The sequence below is a fragment of the Eptatretus burgeri genome, chromosome 8 (assembly GCF_056783735.1).
Source record: "Eptatretus burgeri isolate ZD-2024b chromosome 8, Ebu_testis_v1, whole genome shotgun sequence".
In the NCBI taxonomy this organism is placed as follows: Eukaryota; Metazoa; Chordata; class Myxini; order Myxiniformes; family Myxinidae; genus Eptatretus; species Eptatretus burgeri.
In genome coordinates, this window is record NC_140968.1 from 30,402,307 (window position 1) to 30,421,254 (window position 18,948).

At 45.0% G+C, this 18,948-nt stretch overlaps 1 protein-coding gene across 1 annotated transcript; it reads left to right on the plus strand.

Moving 5' to 3' along the window:
- The first annotated feature begins 460 nt into the window (after positions 1-460).
- On the plus strand, positions 461-13,687 carry UQCRFS1 (ubiquinol-cytochrome c reductase, Rieske iron-sulfur polypeptide 1). Its single transcript, XM_085891364.1, has 4 exons — positions 461-772; positions 6,638-6,735; positions 12,099-12,350; positions 13,330-13,687. Exons 1-4 carry the CDS (start codon positions 565-567, stop codon positions 13,585-13,587), a joined length of 816 nt encoding a protein of 271 aa, XP_085747490.1. The 5' UTR covers positions 461-564; the 3' UTR covers positions 13,588-13,687.
- The last annotated feature ends 5,261 nt before the right edge of the window (positions 13,688-18,948 follow it).

The following is an 18,948-nucleotide window of genomic DNA, read 5'->3' on the forward strand; positions in this document are numbered from 1 at the left end:
ATTTGCAATCTTACATACACGAGGAATATTTAACTTTTATCGAAAACGTTCACTTCATTCGCAGGAGCAGGTAATTATGAAGAAAAAAAATAGAGAAAGAGAAATTACAATTGCAGCTTAACTATACAGCAAATACAACAGCTACACCGCAACAGCAAAGAAGCTAATACTGCAGTCTTTAGCACCAAACAAACAGTATTACTTCAAATTTGGAATAAACTGGACTAAAAATGGTTGTTTAAATCGAGTGAAGGGCGGAAAAAAGACCAAAAGAGAATCTAATGCCAGTAAAGTTGACGTACGCACCGTTTAAATTTTAACTGTTCATCCTAATGTGTTGATAAATTAAATAATATTCATCCTTCAGGTGAAAAAAATAAAATCGTAAAGAATGAAAGATAATAATTAATAATTCTGTGGTGTTATTTTTCACTCCGGTGTCGTAAAATCTCGCTTTACGGCGTTCTGTGCCCTTGGCTGCTTTACGACGTATCGGAGGGAAGCAGGTTTTGCGTCTGTGGCGGAAGTTTTCGCTCGAACTTCGAGGTAAAGCGGGACGCGGGTATGCTTGGGATCGCAGCACGGTTCGGGGCCTTTTCCCCGTACGCCTCGGCCACGTCGAGCGTGGTGGCCTGCAGCTTGCGACCGTTGGCCGCGATTCCTGCCAAGGGCGAGACGCTTGTCCTGGACAGGGCCCCGGTCGTGGAGACGAGCCACACTCTCAATGCTCTGATTCCTCGGCGGACGCTTCGAGGGACATCCCGTCTCAACAGTAAGGAAGTTCATTTTACCCCAAACTCGGCATTGATTGATTGTCGGGCTGAGACACCGAAATCGAGTTGACGATCCAGGTGTTCACTCTGACTGGTTCACTCTGACCGGTCCACCCTCGCAGGTCCACCCTGACCGGTCCACCCTGGCCGGTCCACCCTGACCGGTCCAACCTGGCCGGTCCACCCTGGCCGGTCCACCCTGGCCGGTCCACCCTGGCCGGTCCACCCTGGCCGGTCCACCCTGGCCGGTCCACCCTGGCCGGTCCACCCTGGCCGGTCCACCCTGGCCGGTCCACCCTGACCGGTCCACCCTGGCCGGTCCAACCTGGCCGGTCCACCCCGACCGGTCCACCCCGGTAAAATGATGTGATGAGTTCGAGTTTCCACTGCTTGGTTCATGGTTTTATTGGAATTTTATTGTTTATTTCACCGATGGGGATTTTAAAGAACCTAATAGGAACGTGTGTGTGTGTGTGTGTGTGTGTGTGTGTGTGTGTGTGTGTGTGTGTGTGTGTGTGTGTGTGTGTGTGTGTGTGTGTCTGTGTGTGTGTGCACGTACCGTGCTGATAGGAAGTCGACACCCCCTTTCAAATTTTTCACCTTTTCCTACCATATATTGGTTCACGAGTCAGTAAGTGACCACTATATTCGGTATGTCTGTCTATCTACCCTTATTGTCAGGTTTTCTGTTGTTATGTCTGTCTGTTTGTCTGTCCAGGCCAGTACTCCGTTAATCGTAGGCCGATTTTGATGAAACTGGTGGAGGTTCGTACCATGACCTAGTTGTGCGCGTTTGAGAACCGTTGCTATGGACCCCTCGGTTGCCGAGCAACGGGCCTTTGAAATTTTCAAAAAAATATCGAAATTAAAAAATCAAACTATGATCGTTTGTGGACAACACATTCAGCCTCCTTGACAAATTCAGCCCGCTCCCATGAAAACTGTCAGAGAAGATAGACTTTGAATGAACCCTGGTCGAAAAAAAACAACAAAAAAAAACGAAGTTTGTTATATCTCAGAGACTGAGTCAGACATACATGAAACTGGTATGGTAGGTTCAAGGTATGTCCTAGTTATGTGTGAGAAAGAACCGTTGCTATGGACACTTTTGTTGTCTAGTAACTGTAGTGTCATGGCAGAGGTGCGAGCAGCCAGACATGAGCCGGAGGGTAACACAACTCCGCTTTATTGCCTCGAGCGGGAGTGTGAGCGTAGGATGCCCGTAGCTCCCACTTTATTACGTACTCAATGCACTCAACAGGCCCACGACCTACAAGACACTACTAATGATACCACATGCTGCTACTGACGCTACTGGTGCTACAAGTCCCTAGCGGGCACGAACAGCTATATGCCTTGCAGACACGTGACCACCATCAACCGTGACTCTGGGCTCCGCCCATACAATACACGCACCGCCCATACACGACAGTAACGGCTGAAAACCGACTAAATTCGACTTGATCGACGACCCATGTCTGCCTACCGGCTTGTCTGTCTGTCTGTCTGTCCCGTGCATAGATCCGTGGGTTTTGATCCGATCTTGATAAAATTTAGGTGGGAGGTTTGTATCATCATCTAGTTGTGTTTTCCTGAGAATGGGCGTGGTGCGCCCATTATGGGCAGAGCCACACCAAAAAAACATGTTTTTAGGGGGTAGCCGATTTCAAGTTCCATCTTCTCCGAGGGGGTTTGTCGAATCTGGCAGGGGTTTCGGTATTTGGTTAGCCCAATGGCACCTGCATAGCCCCACGGAGCTCGTTTTTTTTTTTTTTTTTTTTTTTTTTCATTTTCATCCCAAGGTCAAGATCTCAAGATCACAAACTTAGAAAATTGCGAATTTTGACATAAAAATCATACGACCGCCCAAACTTTGAGAGCTAGGATGACAATATTTTTTATGCATAATCTTGAGGTCATTCCCCACCTAAAGTCTTGAACCCATTTTGCTCTATCTCGAACACCTCACCCGTGGCGCCCCCTTCAAGTTTGTTTTTGCGCTGATTTCATCAAAGTATGGATAATCCGAGGAGTGCGAAATGCCATATAGCTGAAATGACGTTATATTGTTCCTGGAATGTTCCAGAGGAAGTTTTGCACCAAAGGTCATAATCCTTGACCTTTGACCTTTAAAGTTCACAAAGGTCAAATTTTCAAAGTTGTGGGAATCGAACCGGGTTTTCGACCTTCTTCGACGAACTAACTCCAATAAGCTATAGCACGTATCCAGTTTCCTTATTTTAATGTCCACAACATTGTTTTGTGACCTTTAGAGGTTATGCAAAGGTCAAATTTTGAAAGTTGTTGAACGAAACCAGGTTTTCGACATTTTGCAGCTTATAACCTGTCACTCATACCACATCATGTTGATCATTTTTATAACTTGGTCAAACATTATCACATTGTCTCATCCTTGACTTCTGAAACAATCTACATCGTCAAATACCACTCGTGAGCCATTGCCATCTCCAGACTTGTCATCATTTACGTTTTTCCCGATTCCCGCCATAAAAAAAAAATTAAAAAAGGCGAACTACGTTTAGGATTTCGCAATTCGTGGTCGATTTGTAGTGCTCTTCGAGTACTACAACTTTCATCATTTACGTTTTTCCCGATTCCCACCAGTTTGCCTGTGGCATCCCCTCGAAAGTCAAAAAATAAAAAAGGCAAACCATGCACATTGCTCGTGAACCATCGCCGTCTCCAGACTTGTCTTGTTTACAATTGCAGGTGATGGACACTTACTTATCCAACCAGGTTATTCTAGTTTTGCATTCTTAATTAATTTGTTGACATTTGTAGAATTTGTTTTTCACTTGGAAGTTGTGGGTTACGAGTTACGATGTGTAAATAAAGGGGGGGAAAGTCTGATTTAATGAAATTTAATTCCAGGACAAGTCTGGAGACTGTGATGGTTCACGAGCAATGTACAGTGTACACGGTTCGCCTTTTTTATTTTTTGACATTCGAGGGGATGCCACGGGCAAACTGGCGGGAATCGGGAAAAACGTAAATGATGAAAGTTGTAGTACTTGAAGAGCACTACTTGCATACCAACTTTCATTCGAAACATTTGAAAACCCTCGGAGTTTTTTATTTATTGATTGATTTTTTTTTTATTGCCTGATTTATTGATTTTTTTTGACATTTTCAAAGTTCGTGACCTTGTGACCTTGGGACGAAAATGAAAAATCGAGCCCCGTGGGGCTATACAGGTGCCACTGGGCTAACCAAATACCGAAACCTCTGCCAGATTCGACAAACCCCCTCAGAGAAGATGTAACTTGAAACCGGCTACCTCCTAAAAACACGTGTTTTTTGGGCGTGGCTCCACCCATAATGGGCACAGCATGCCCATTCTCCGGAAAACACAACGAGATCATGATATAAACCTCCCACCCAAATTTTATCAGGATCGGATCAAAACCCACGGAGCTATGCTCGGGACACAGACAGACAGACAGACAGACAGACACACACCCATAACGAATATAGTGGTCACTTACTGACTCGTGAACAAAAAAAGAGCAGAGATCGCAGACCCTTGCCAAGACTTGTGTTGTGTGGTGTTTGTGTACTGGTGTGTTACCTAATTAATAAGATACGTAATTAGAGTCGGAGTCGGGTGATTCGAGTAGAGTTGTTTCAAGGAGTCGGACATTTGGGTAGAAACCTTTCACACCCTCAATTCAAACTTTTAAAGCCTTGCTCGGCAACACACATAATCAGGAAAGTTGTACAACTGTACTAATTTGAAGAAATCACCATGGGAGGATAACCTGATTCTTACAAACTTTGAATGAACTTCCACTTAATATAGCACAATGCAGAATATCACTTTTGCTCTGTTAACAATGTTTGTTTCTACCCGCACGTGCGGACAGGCATTCTCCCACTTGCATCATATTAAAAACAACTTGTGCTTGAGATTAACTTAAGAAAGCCTGAATTCCTGTGTGATGCTTCACTTGACCATCTACGAACCGGACTTCAAAAAACAAGTCAGCAAAACGATGCAACAAGCAGAAGTCCCATTAGAAAAAGACAATCTTCTTCCTCTTCTCCTTCTTCTCCTTCTTCTTTTTATACTTTAGAACCGTTGTGCTTTTCAGCACAGAGGGCCATAGCGAGATTCCTCCGTCGTGCTGGGTTTTGTGAAATCCTCTCTGCATCCTCCAGTGTAATTCTCTTTTCTGAATGAAGTTCATTTTCAACACTTCTCTGTGTTTCTTTACCTCCCCTCTTCCTTCCCACATCGGTGCCCAAAATATAGTTTCTTTCGTCCGATGTCCGTCTCGTTTTCTCATTATATGTCCTACCTATCGCCATCTTTGTTCTTTGAAAATCTTACGAATCCTTCTTCAATAACTATGATAGAAGACCATTAGTTTGCATTCCTTTTCCCTGCTCGTTTTTCCATGTCTCTGCACCTAACCATATAATATCACCGATTTGACATTGAAATTGAATATATAATCTTCATGTTTAATGGGATTCCAAATCTTTAAGAGAGTTGAAAATTGTTTGAGCTTTCCTTGAACATAAAACAGCAATGGAAGTACTGTACAAGATAAAGTTTAAACTTTTACCATTTCCGAATTACACTTCCACAGTGAAGTAGGCTTCGGTGATTGTGTGTTTAAATTGTACAATTGGCTCTTTGTGCACCAACTGCTCAAGGTTTTAATTTTGTTTGCTGCTTGCACGCAAAAAGGTTGCTAACCCCTGGTATAGAGAGTGAGGCAATTGGTGGACACAAGGAAAAGAATGAGGGAACAAGGAAAGGAATGAGGGAAAAGAAGAAGAGAAACACAGTAACCTACAAGTTTGAGGGTTTAGTTACAGGTGGCTCATGCAGTTAATAAAGGTTGTGGGTTAGTATGGTGATGGTGGTGTCCACCTGCTTGAAACTCCTGATTGTGAACCAAAGTAATTTGGAGCAGACTCTAAAAGCCACCACACACTCAGGATATGGACACGTGATTTGTGACCTTGTCCATGTATATCTGATGTCTGGTGTCGGTATGTATGTCTGTAGTAACAGTGGTAAATGAAGGGGTGATGGTGTTTTTCACTTTGGCTTGTTTGCATGCTTTAGGAACATGTTATACATTGCTTCCATCATAAATTGTTGAAATGTTATCCCTGACAAACTTGTGTGATGGTGAAAGGACCATGACCTTTAAGTGTCGAAGTGAGGCAGACACATTCCAGGTGAAACAACCGACTGTGGGTACAAGTTGAGTTCAGCTCGTCAAACCTCAAATCTCTGCTGATCATGTCCATGATGCATTTACTTTACATCGCTATACGGCTATCGTGACTCGGTTCTCTGTTTCGATTCCTGTATTTACCCACTTGGGCCTGTGCTCATATTGGTCCATACATACACTGCCACCAAGGTCTTACACCGACCTGTTCCATGTGTATCTTAACTCTCCTTCCAAAATGTACAATTTATTTATGGAATTTCACGCAATGGTTGTTAACACATATGAACATTTCATCCGTTGATTTGATTAGCATTTCGATCATTAAAAACCTCTTAAAATAGGTTCTCTTTAGTACACACTGTTGAAGTCCAAGGGAAAAATAAATTGTGCAAGTGATGCACAGACTGGTCAGTGATTGCGATAAAAGTGTGCTCACAATGTCTGCCTCGTTATGGCATTGTATGTTCCAACATGATTGGGTTGAGTTATCTTGTTGATTTGGGAACCTTGGTACCCTTAATCTGGTCTTGGTAGCCATCAGTCCATTGTGCTTGCCTTTGAGTATGTGATTGGTAACTCGATGGATCGTTAATTGCTTTGATGTCGGTGTGTAGTCATCAACATGCTGTTGTATGTTCTTGCCCTTCCCAGCCCGCAGTTCAGTGCGGTTATACCATGCGGATGTCAAATTCCCTGACTACAGTGAATACCGCCGTGTTGATGTGCAAGACTGTAATAAATCCTCCCAGGTATGCCATTACATAGTCTTGATTTTTTTTACAATTTTTTATTTTAAGCTTTACCCAGGGAGGTATTGGAACGATTTTGTGTGCAGTTGTGCTAGGACTCGGCGTCAAAAATTATTTTCAAATCCAGCTTGGTAATGTTCTTTCCTCTGCTCTTCATCACACCAGAACACCATATCAGGGACAGTTTGGGGGGGGGGGAGAGGCAGCGAGACGTGAGAGGAAGGGAAGGCAGACGTGTGGTGAAGCGTCAATTACGATTCATACGTCTCATAAAAATGATTCTGCATGGAATAACGGTGAAGATGGAAACAAAATAATGTCTGAAATCCATTTTCTACCGGTCATATTGTAAATACCACCCAGACACGTCACAAGACAAACTCCCATCCAGACATAAATACCACTCTGACACATCTGGAACCAAGCTATCTGGAGAGTGAGAGGTTTGGGAGGAGAGAGAGACAGACAGAGACAGATCTATCAGGGAGAATATGTTATGCTTTATGAACAAAACGCACACACTTGCTTGGCCGATACCGGCAATTTTTCAGGAATCGGCAGGTTGGAGTCGGTGTGATTACTGACTACAATACGTACTGTATATAACCCAGAAACCTTGAGTAGCTTTCACCGAAAAACAACGTTGCTTTTATCGAGGCATTTCAGGGAGATGCTCGCCAACATTCCTCATTAAAAAACACCTGCATGTGACGGGTGGAACAAAAATTCGGCTCAGTAATTTCGAAAACACGTTAATATGGCAAACGGCTCAGAAATTGGGTGTTATCAAATATATTTTGCTCTGAAACTCACAAAGGGAAACTTGTAACCTTTGTAAAGCAAACCAGATTTATAACCAAATGCTTTTTAATTTTTTTTATTTTTGTATACCTTGTCGAGGCTCGTATGAGAGCTAAAACACAACGCACAGCAAGGGGGGCAGTAGACAAGAGGGGTGGGAGAGGGAAGGCCAAAACAGTGGGGAACAGACACATAAGGAGATCTGTGGAAGGGAGAGGGATGGGGCAGGGAACACGGGTTATACAAGATGGACACGACAGGGACTTTCAGGAAGGAAAGCGGGGAATTTGAAGGAGGTGGGTTTGGGGTGGATTAACGGGGCAAGAAAAGATCGAGGTTTTGGATGGAGGAAGATAAGAGGTGGTGGTGAACGGCTGTTTTGAAGGCCTGGAGGGAAGAATGTGATTGAAGAGAGTAAGGGAGTTTATACCAAAGGCAGAAAAAAGAGGAATGAAAGAGTGAAGGTGAGCAGTGATTCGTGATTTTGGTAGTTTTACCAGAAGGGGGTTGCTGGCAGACCTTGAGCACCCTGCGGAAATATGGGGGGGGGACATATCGCAGACAGAGCGGGGGGGGGGGCAAGGCCGGAAGGGAGACAAAAGAAGACAGAAAGACCACTGACATACCTGTGGTGAGAGTGAGAGGCCCAAAGATTCAGCCTCACCGTGGGAGATACCAATGATCCTAAATGCCTTGGTTTCCACAGCGTGAAGCCGAGAAGGTGAGAGGCAGGAGCACCAGCCCAGAGGAGAGAGCAGTACTCCATCAGACTGTGGGCGAAAGCTTTGTATGTGGTCAAGAGCTCAAGTGGGCTGAGGAAGGACTTTGCACGATGGACGATTCCCAGTCGGCGACTGGCTTTGGGGGCCAGGTTGGAAATGTGGCTTTCCCAGGAAAGATCATGGCAGATAGTGAGACCCAGAAGCTTGAAAGAAAGGACTTCTTCCAGAGGATTGTTGAGAAAGTAGATGTGGGGGGGGGGGTCTAAACGGTCCTTTCAGAGAGAGACAGTGAGAGTGTGCGATTTGTCAGGATTGAAAGACATGTTCACGTGTTGGACCAGTTTGTGATTTTACCCAGATCTGCAGAGAGCGAAGAAGCTGCTGCTTGCTGATCTGAGGGATGACAGAGGGTGGAGTCATCAGCAAAGAGATAAAGAGGATTTTCCTGAGAGTCAGAGAGATCATTGATGAAAACCAGAAAAAGAACAGGGTCCAGAATGCTACCTTGAGGAACTCCAGCCGGGACAGAAAGAGGGGATGAGAGAACTCGATTTAGAGCCACACATTGGCTGCGACAGGAGAGGAAGTCTGCGAGCCATGAGTGGAGATGGCTTTGGATACCATAGAAAGAGAGTTTGGTGAGCAGGGCAGGGTGCCAGACCGTGTCAAAAGCACGCAATATGTCTAGGGATGTGGCTCTGATTTCATGTCTGGCATTGAGTACCTCCATCCATTGTTGGGAGAGCAGAAGCTGCATATTCAGGGTAGAGTTATCTCGTCTGAAACCAAATTGATGATCGGAAATCAAGCCATTGGAGAAGAGGAAGGATTTAATGTCTGAAGCGATGATGGATTCCATAACCTTGCTGATTGGGAGAAGGCTGATTGGTCTGTCGTTGCAGGGATCTGTTTTTGCACCTTTCTATGCAGGGCAGTAATGTTTGCTGATTTCCAAGTCGATGGCAGATGACCTTGAGCAAATGAGAGGGTTAATAGAATAGAGAGAAGGTGAGCAAGAGCAGAGGAGCAGGTTTTTGGGACATGTGGGCCGATGCCGTCTGGACCGGTTGCAGAATCTGAGTCGAGGTTTGACACCAAGCTCTCCACTTTGTCAGAAGAAAAGGACACGGAGTCCAGGGACAGTTGGTTGGGACTGGGTCAGGTGGGTACAGAAAGCGATGGGTTTCAGACAAAAGATTTAGATGCAAACACCGAGTTTAGGCATTCAGCCTTTTCACAGGCGGTATCAGCAGTGTGCCCATTTGAGGTAGGGGAGGGGATGGAGGGGGAACATTTCCCAGAAATAGATTTGATTAGTCACCACCAGGATTTGTTGGAGGGAAGGAGGTTTGAGAGTTCAGACTTGAGATTATAAAGATGTTGTTTTCTGCCTCTCCTGAGGGAAGACACACAGTTGTTCCAAGCTTAATGGAAGGAACTGAGATTACCCTTCGTGAGATTTGCTTTACATGAGGCAAAGGCAAGTTGTTTCTGCTTCGCCACAAGCTTCAGTGAACCATGGGCGTGAGGAAGGGTAGGACAACTGAAGACGAGGGGGGATAAATCTGTGCATGAGGGAGAGCAAATTCCTTTGAAAGAATTCCCAGGATGAGTTGATGTTGGAGAAAGTAGCGATGGGAGACGAGTCTTGAAGTTTAATGGCTGCTTGGAGACCCTGCCAGTCAGCCTGAGCGAAATGCCAGACTCAACGCACTGAGGTGGTTCTCTCATAACAGCCAGAGAGATGTTTACTTTGACAAGCACGTGATCAGAAGAACTGATTGGAGCGGTGGAAGAACAGCAGATATTTTTAGGGAAATTTGTCAAAATGAGATCCAGAAGAGATGGAGTACCATTGATTGAGATCCGGGTCAGGAATTGACCGATTGAGTCACAGAAGTCGTTTGCTGAAGTGCCATGGGATGTGAGAGAGGTATCCACACCTATCCAACTGGCATTATGACAATTGAAGTCACCACATATGAGGAAGAAAGAGTTTGGATGAAAGGATAGAAGTTGGTCCATGTTTTCGGACAGTGAGGTGTAAATGGAGTCTTCACTCTTTGGTGGCCGGTACAGCACACATACAAATATGAGGTGGGAGTGGAGGGGAAGCCAGAGCCAGAGGTATTCCTCGGGGGTTCCCTTTGTGTACTGCCTTTTTTGGCTGCTGGTTACATCATTGGTTCGGCACGCGGCTATGCCGCTGATGCCACCACGATGCCCCTATTACCAGTATACTGGTGATCATTTTGCCGACCTTGGAAGGATGACAGGCTAAGTCAACCCCCTGGTGTTAATTCAGTGACAAACATGGCTCGAACTCGGGACCCTAGGATCCCAAGCCACCACCTTAACCGCAAAGCCAACACCAGACTGGTATTCCTGGGGGTGTGGAGGAGTGAGGGCAGTGCATGGAGAGTGAGGAATAGAGTCTTTGATGAAAAGAGGAAACGCTTCAGTTCCTTCGTGAGGATATGCCAGACTGATGTTGGTTTGATGCCTAGCTCCCAGGAGCGCCGACGGTGGGACTTCTTAGAACTGTCCACTGCGGAATCCTGCACGGTGTCGATGTTGGCTTGGCTCTTGGTTACTGATGCTGGCGTGCCACTGTTGCCCTTGTTCTGGTTGTGCACCGTGCACAAAGTGTTTCACAATACGTTGAATGGCACAATTTGTGGGTTCATCATGTGTTCTGAGGTCGTATTCCTGGCAGAACCTCTGCGGCGGGTGTCTACATATGATTTAGTCTCATACCACAGAGCCACAACTTTTTTCTTCTGATTCACTCTCAATGGCATAGTGGAGTTATGGAGCTGGAAACTCCAGGGAACAAATACCACGATAATACCACCAAACCCTGAAAAGAAAAACGGTATTGGTCAAAAAACAAAGAAATGGCAGGAAGTCAGTTGTATCAATCTTTTTGAAACACCCTGAAAATAAAAATATTGCAGGAGTTGAGGAGGTAAATTGAATGACCTGCTTTTATTGAGTGAACATATTATACTGATATACAACCTGAAATAACTTTTTTTGGGGGGAGAGTAACTTTCGGGCTACCTGCCGTTTACTCATGGACCAAAAGTTGGGAACCAATGTGTTCAGCAGGTGATGTCTAGTTTATTGCCAGCAGCTTATATTAAGAGATGTCAGGTTAGATTGGAGACCTCAGATGTTTGAGGTCCACACAGTTAGAGGTATGGGGGAAGGAGGCATTGTGGTGGTGCAGGATTGGAAGGGGAAGCTTTGTGGGGGCAAGGTGAGACTTTGTTTGTGGGGGAGACATTGTGGGGGCAAGATGAAGCAATTACTTAATTTCATGTTGCAAGAAAATATCCACGTTCTTTTCCGAGTTGAATTGGACTCTGCCTGGAAGCACAACTCGCTGAGTTTGAGTTTGGAAATTTGGTTTGGGTACAGCACTCGTGTGTAGATCTACTTCAATACGGATTTTTCATTCAGATCAATCTGTCGAACTCGGGAAGGCCCTGCATTTTAAATGCTCTGCTGTCTTGTTAAAACTTTGATTGTACCAATTTGTGGTGTTTTACTGGTTTGTTGTTTGTACCAATTCCATTGAGCAAAATAAGAGTTGAAATTACAATGTTGCCAAGTATGTGATGGAACCATTCTTGAGTTATCAATTGACCAACTGGTGATGGAAATTAACCATTTTTGGGGAACCTTGCAGCCCTCTCTTGATTGGCAATGTTTACACTCTCCCTGGAAATGTTCTATTTTTAATACACCAATATATTGTCCTTGAGATGTGTGCTGGCTGAATTATAGGCTTGGAATTGTAACACAACTCCATCCTTCTCATCTCTTCCATTCTAGAAAAGCAGCGAATCCCGTAAAACATTTACCTACTTGATGTCAGGAGGTGCGGCGGTGGTCTCTGTACTCGGAGCCAAAATGATGGTAAAGCATGTGATCGATGCTGTGAGTGCCAGTGCAGATGTCCTCGCCTTAGCCAAGATCGAGGTTTCTCTCAAAGATATCCCTGAAGGCAGGAACTTGACTGTGAAGTGGCGTGGGAAACCTGTGTTTGTGAGGCACCGCACTGCGGAGGAGATTGCTTCGGATGATGTGAGTATCCATGTGAGAGAACGGCAAACTCGATATTGGTAAATTATGATCAATAAGCAGAGTTTTGCACATTTTAAGGTAATTTGCACACTTTTGCATTGTTGGGCATGCAGCGGCCAAATCCCTCGTTCCACAAAAAGTCCATGCTTCAGTCACGCCTCTTCCAGATCCAATTCGGTGCTGCATTTGGGAATTGGGCAGAACATATCAAACAGATTTTCTATGCAATATTGCTTTGAAAATACAATATTGAAATGGTATCATGTGCTGCAGGTGATCAGGCTAACTGTTGAGCAAACTACCCCATTAAACTTGCTTGATGAACCTCACAAGTCAGATCAGACTTAAAAAATGAAATATCCCTTATAACCCCTGTGCCTTTCCAAGAAACTACTTTGGCAGCATCAATGCTCTGCAAAGAGTATGGTACATCAAAATGCTAAGAAATGAGCCTCATTGTGTGCAAGTTGTGCTTCGCCAAATCTCGTATTCTCTGTGCCATTTCATGCTTTTCTCGTCATTGCACCATGAGGTACACTTGTTGAACAATCAGCAGCTTGTCATTATAGTTAAGCAAAAGCCAAATGATGTGCCATTTCCATTGTAAATATGAAGTGATACATCTGAGCAATTTTGGTTCATCACTCAAAGAAATGTTCCAGGCTTCTAATTCAACTGGCATCTGCTCAAGTCAACAGCCATGGTGAAGTGCATTGCCCTGGTTTATGTTTGTCTCATGATTGAGGGAGATGCTGTCAGATGGAATCATTCAGAATTTTGAATGCATCCATTAACATGAACCATTGCTCCCTGATCCTGAAGCAATCATCGATTATGTCTCTCAGAGATTTGCTTTTGCAGTAGAGTACAGTACTGTACAGTTTGATCCATTTTATTTGGTGCAATATATCTGTTTTTGTAATAACGGTATTGTTTTTGCAATCCTCCAACCCATCTTTGCACCAATGATCGATCACAGGTTCATCCGTCACTTCTACGTCATTGTGAGGATACAAGTGACCGTACCGTCAAACCCGAGTGGCTCGTCGTAGTGGGCATATGCACGCATCTTGGTTGCATCCCAATCTCGCATGCTGGTGAATATGGGGGATTCTTCTGTCCGTGCCATGGCTCTCACTACGACTCTCTTGGCCGGATCCGGAGGGGACCAGCCCCCTTGAACCTCGAGGTCCCCCTTTACGAGTTTGTTGATGAAAGTACCATTGTTGTTGGTTGAGAGTTATTGGAATTTTTGCTTCTCCTTTTCATCTATTTCCTCAGTTGTGTTGATGTTGCATAATATTAAATCATGATGTCCTCTACCACCAATAAGTAAATGGCCTGGCTGTTTGTTTTTGTTGTTGTGGGTTCCCCCCCCCCCCCATAACATTGGTTTTCAGTCAAAAATAATATTATATATATATATATATATATATATATATATATATATATATATATATATATATATATATAATCTTTATGAATATGATAAAGAAAGACCCACTCACATCTCTGACCTATGAATGGAGGAAATAACAAATTAGCTCTTACCTAATCAATTAAAACCAGGTGGCTAGGATTACATAAATAAATTGACTCCTCCCATGCTCTTCAAGCTGAAGTTGCATAAAGCAACCAGGAAAGCCTGCCAAGGTAAGTCCTTTACTGTTTCAAACCCTTCCCAGAGCTGTAATCGACACACAACTCATGGACATGGAGGCTCGAGCTGCCAGCGTATAGAACGGAGGGGTGCAAGAAGGTTAGTGGCTGGCTTTTGAGGCCAATTTTGAAATGTGATTTGACCAAGAAATACCATGGCTGATCGTGAGACCCAGGAGTTTGAATGATTGAACTTCCTTGAGAATTGTTAAAAAGTAGAAGCAACGGAAAGCTGTCTTCTGACAGAACACATCCCTTTCATGAATCCTTTCATAGTCTGCTCCGCTTGCCAAGGGGTTGATACGATATGAAACAACTGACACCATGAGCCCTGCATTGAGATGGATCTCTTCCCAACAGAACAAACCCCAGCCCTTGATCCTTTACTAGCTTGCTACACTTGCCAAACAGCTGCTACAGAACGGCTGGCTTGGCTAGCGATGGCAAGTTACTTGCTAATGGAACACACCTCTGTTATAGCACCCACTGATACTGAATTAGAATGGACATGATTCAAATATTTTCTGAAGTTACCATCAACACAATTTCATTTTCCATGTTTAAAGAAAGATGAGATGCCAAAAACTGTAATCAATAGTAACTTATGGATGAAGAATGCAGAAACACTCTACAACCTTTCCACAGGTATGGTTGGCGTTAAAGACGTGTTGGATTGCCTGGAAACTGCTAAACCACGCCCCTCGCTCAGTTATGTTTATTGAGTCACTCGTGAAAGAGAAAGTATTACTGTAGTAGTCCACTGAACGGATTAGCACACAACATGCCAAAAGGAACAGTTGGGGGGAAGAAACACCAACAGCAGAGTTGAAGTCCAAGATAGAGACAGACTAGAAAAGGGTAAAACAAGTCGAGGTCCGTTCAAAGTCCACCGCCCCCATGCAAAATAAATAAATAACAAATCCTCCAGTCTGCAATTTTGGTGCTCGGCGATGCCGCCGTTCAGCACCTGGAGATGGAATTGGGAGGGAATGATGCACAATAATTGATTTATTGCATAATTAAAATCAATAATCGTGAAATGATTAATTTATTGATCAATTGGCTCATAGCATATCTAAACCACCCCTGTTTCATCCAAATCAGTAACTTTTTGAAAATTAATGAATCGATTAATTGATTAATCAATAAATCAAAAATATCTGTTTTCATCAAATTATTTAGTCACACGCCTGGTGTCGGCTTAATGGTTCGGGTGGTGGGTTTGGGATCCAAGGCTCCTAAGTTCAAATCCCACTTCGCTGTTGAATTAATATCAGGTGGGGTTGACTCTGCCTGTCATCCTTCAGAAGTCGGCAAAATGAGTGCCAGATTGCTGGTATCCTGTGTCGGAGTGGCGACTTGTCCAAGATTGTGCCCAATAGCCAAGGAGACTGCTTTGGCAGCACCAATGCTCTCCACAGAGTATAGTCCCAATGGATGGATGTATTGTTATGGATTTGGAAGCGTGCACACAGACAGTCAGCAGTCCCCACAGTTCAGTTATTTCAATAAGTATGTGTTTATAGTTAGGGTCCCGTCCTTCTGTCTAATGGGTTAATTTCATGTGTGCTGCGGGTTTCTTTTATAGTCAGGTTTTTTTTACATCTTTAAATCTTCCTCCCCAACAAATCAATCCTCCACCTCTCAGCACCATCGACGCCATTGCCCACGTGCGTTCGACCACGGACGTGAGCGAGGTTTCCTCACCTCAGAGCTCCGACTCTGCCCAGGAAAGAGGGGGTTCCCCCCTGTCCAATCACGGATGGCCAGCACATCACCCCACGGAACCCTGTCCAATCAGGGCAAAGAGTACCTCAGGACGGACCTCTCCCACCTCACGTGAGGAATGAATAATGGTGGGGCGATCCGGCTCGTCGTCGCCTCGTTTGCCCTTGTTTTGCTTGCTGGGATCATCTCGCTTTGCCTGCTGGCGTTCTCGTCTTGCCTGGAAGTGCTCGTCTCGTCTGGTCCGTTCTCGTGCTGGCTGGCATCCGTTGCATCATTCCCGGTCCCTGGTGCTTGATGCGGCAACGAAGGTTTGGGTTCGAGTCCCCCCCCCCTGAACCAGCTCGTCTCGACCAGACCGCAGGAGGCAGAAAGGTGCCCGACCGAACTCTTACCCTCAGCCTGCCTTACCTCCCGAACTGAAGGGTCAAATAAAGGCCAACCGGCCCCATTTCTTTTGGGTGTGTGTGTCTGTGGCACCCGTCCTGTAAAATAATTGAGGAGATTGGAAGAGAATGGAGGAGAATTTAGGAGAAATTGAAGAGAATTGAGGGAATTGTGGAATTGAAGGAGTGAAGTGTGTTCCTGCTACTTGTCTCTGACCACACGACGTCGACCAAGCGTCCTGCCTATTGCTCCACCCTCGCCCTCTGGACTCCCCTTCTCCACTCGAGCTCCTCCGACAGACACGATCTCGACACGTGCGGCTGTGGCCCGAACTACGCAACCGTTGTCGAGTACCGCACCACGGAGCATCCCTTCCCCCGAAACACTCAGGTTCCGAAAAACTACAATCTCAACCCCCTTCCTCCCTGGCTGCAAAAGTCCTTTTCTTTTCATTGGGTTTTCTTTGACTGTGTGTCTGAGTGTGTTGGCGCCTGTCTGATAAGTAAGCCTGTATAACATCTTTTGTTGTTACTGTGGATAATCTCTCAAGTCTGCACTGTCTGCTTTGTAAGTTGCTTGTATAATTGCCGCATCTCACATCTCTCTCATCTTTCCCTGCGTTACATACCCAATAAACCTTTGTTGTGCCACATGCTTTTCGTCGCCTCTTGTAAATAAATAATTGTTGTATAAATGTTTTCCAGCTCGCCTTTGTCTTTTCCCTCATTGGTCCAGCATGGATCGGATCCAGGTTTAGCCGGGTCTTTATTCCCAACGGTCCGCTGCATCCGATCCGGTAGAGTGATCTCGTTCGGACAAGGCGTACTGAGGGCGTGGTTCCCCGGTAATTAAACCACGTGATTAATTAGGTAACCTGATTCAAGACAGGAGGACCCTAGGTCACGCGGTTGAGTTATTGGCGTCCACGGTCGGTCAAGCGACCCGCCGCGTCACGGAATTATCCGTGAGCGACAGCCTTCAATTCTGGGGAGTCTGGTGGGAATCGATGTCGCTTCCCCCACCTCGTGGTCTTCTCACCCGACCCGCAACAATACTAAAGATTCAGTGTTCATGTACCGCTTGCTCCCTTATTAGGATTGTTCATGTTCATGTTTCAGGTCTCACTTTGATTGAGTGAATGAAAGCCTTGTTGAAGTTGGCTTGTTTCTTTCCAACTACAGTATTTATCAGGATTTAGATTGCTCAGACAGAAAATTTACATGGACATCAAAATGAATGCATACATACTCGTTTGGGTTCCATAATGGTTTTATAATTTTCCAAAGCCTCAGTTGTTCATGGTTGAGAACAATAAGGGTAACATCTGGCCAAACGAGCATGTAATATCAGCATGCTTCCTTGCTGATGTATATAATATGGCAGGATGTTCCCCTCCTTGATGCCAAGGCAACTGCCTGGAAGGGTGCTCCATTACCAAGCAGCTTGCTATCGCTTGCCAAGCCAGCCGTTCAACTATTAACCGTTTCTTAAGCCACTTGGCGAGCACTCTCCAAGCGGATTGGTAATGGAGCACACACAACGACCTGGAACGACCTTTCGCCGACATGCAATGAATCCCCGGTCAACTTGCTGTGTGACGTCACGAGCTTTCTCTCACCGAAGGCTACGTCACCACCCGAAGCGAACGTCCATCTGAGAGGGCGTACACATATGTGACGTCATGAGTGTTACGTCAGGAGCTTTCTCTCACCGAAGGCTACGTCACCACCCTTCAGGATTCCGCGCGCAGGGTCAATTCCGATCACGTCTAATAAATAAATCACCTGCTTTCGATTGCTATTCCCAGTATCCCGTTTGTCGTCACGTCCAACTTGCCGTGTCTGCGGCATCAGTTGGTGGAGGAGCCTCCGTCTTCGTTCGTATGCGGCACAAGACTACCGGGTACAATGATTGGCTGAGGGAGCAGCTTCCGTTGGTGAGGGCAGGAATTTGGAATTTGTTCAAGGTGCCGGCGATAGCTCACCTACTCTTCGTGAAGGACACCGTGGGATATCGAAGGCCCACTAACTAATGACGGCAGACACCACACAGGAGTCCCGTTTAACGTCCATCTGAGAGACGGAGCACACACATCAATGAATGGCCGTGCTTGTGAAACACCGGGATGACAGTTCATATAGCTGGGTAGGGATTTAAACCCAGGCTAGACATCTTAGAGCGAGCATGCGTACCTCTGGGCAATTCTGACAACCTGGAGTCTGCATATCCCGACTCAACCGAGATAAGTCAAGACCCATGGATTAGCGTTGGAGAGATGATTGATACTAATGAAGACCTGGGTGCAAGAAGTACTTAAGTCACATTTTAGTTGTTAAACAAGCTCAAATGAGCGAAGATCCTCGTCCTCTTAATGATGACGTCATAAAAACGAATATGACGTCATTGTGATGTATCAAGTTTGCGATAAATTATCTGTGCTGATGCCTGGCTTGATTCCCGCAAACAAAATTCAAACAGCTTGCCTAGTTTCGGAGATAATGGTCTCGGCGATTTCCATTTGCGGCGATATTATGACGTCAACTTTTTTTTCTCGGAAGAATTTCCAAAATCGGAGATGGTCACTGCCTGCGCGTGGGCTTTCTGCATATACATGGCAAGTTTCACGAAGATCCGATGAAAACTCTGGGTTGTGAAACAAAAAAAGTCAAAAAATAGGAATGACGTCATAAAAATTGATATGACGTCATAGTGATGTATCATATGTGCGGTAATTCATCTCTGCTAATGCCCTGTTCGATTCCCGCAAACAGAATTCAAAAAGCTTGCCTAGTTTCGGAGATAATTTTTTGGGCGATTTCCATGAGCG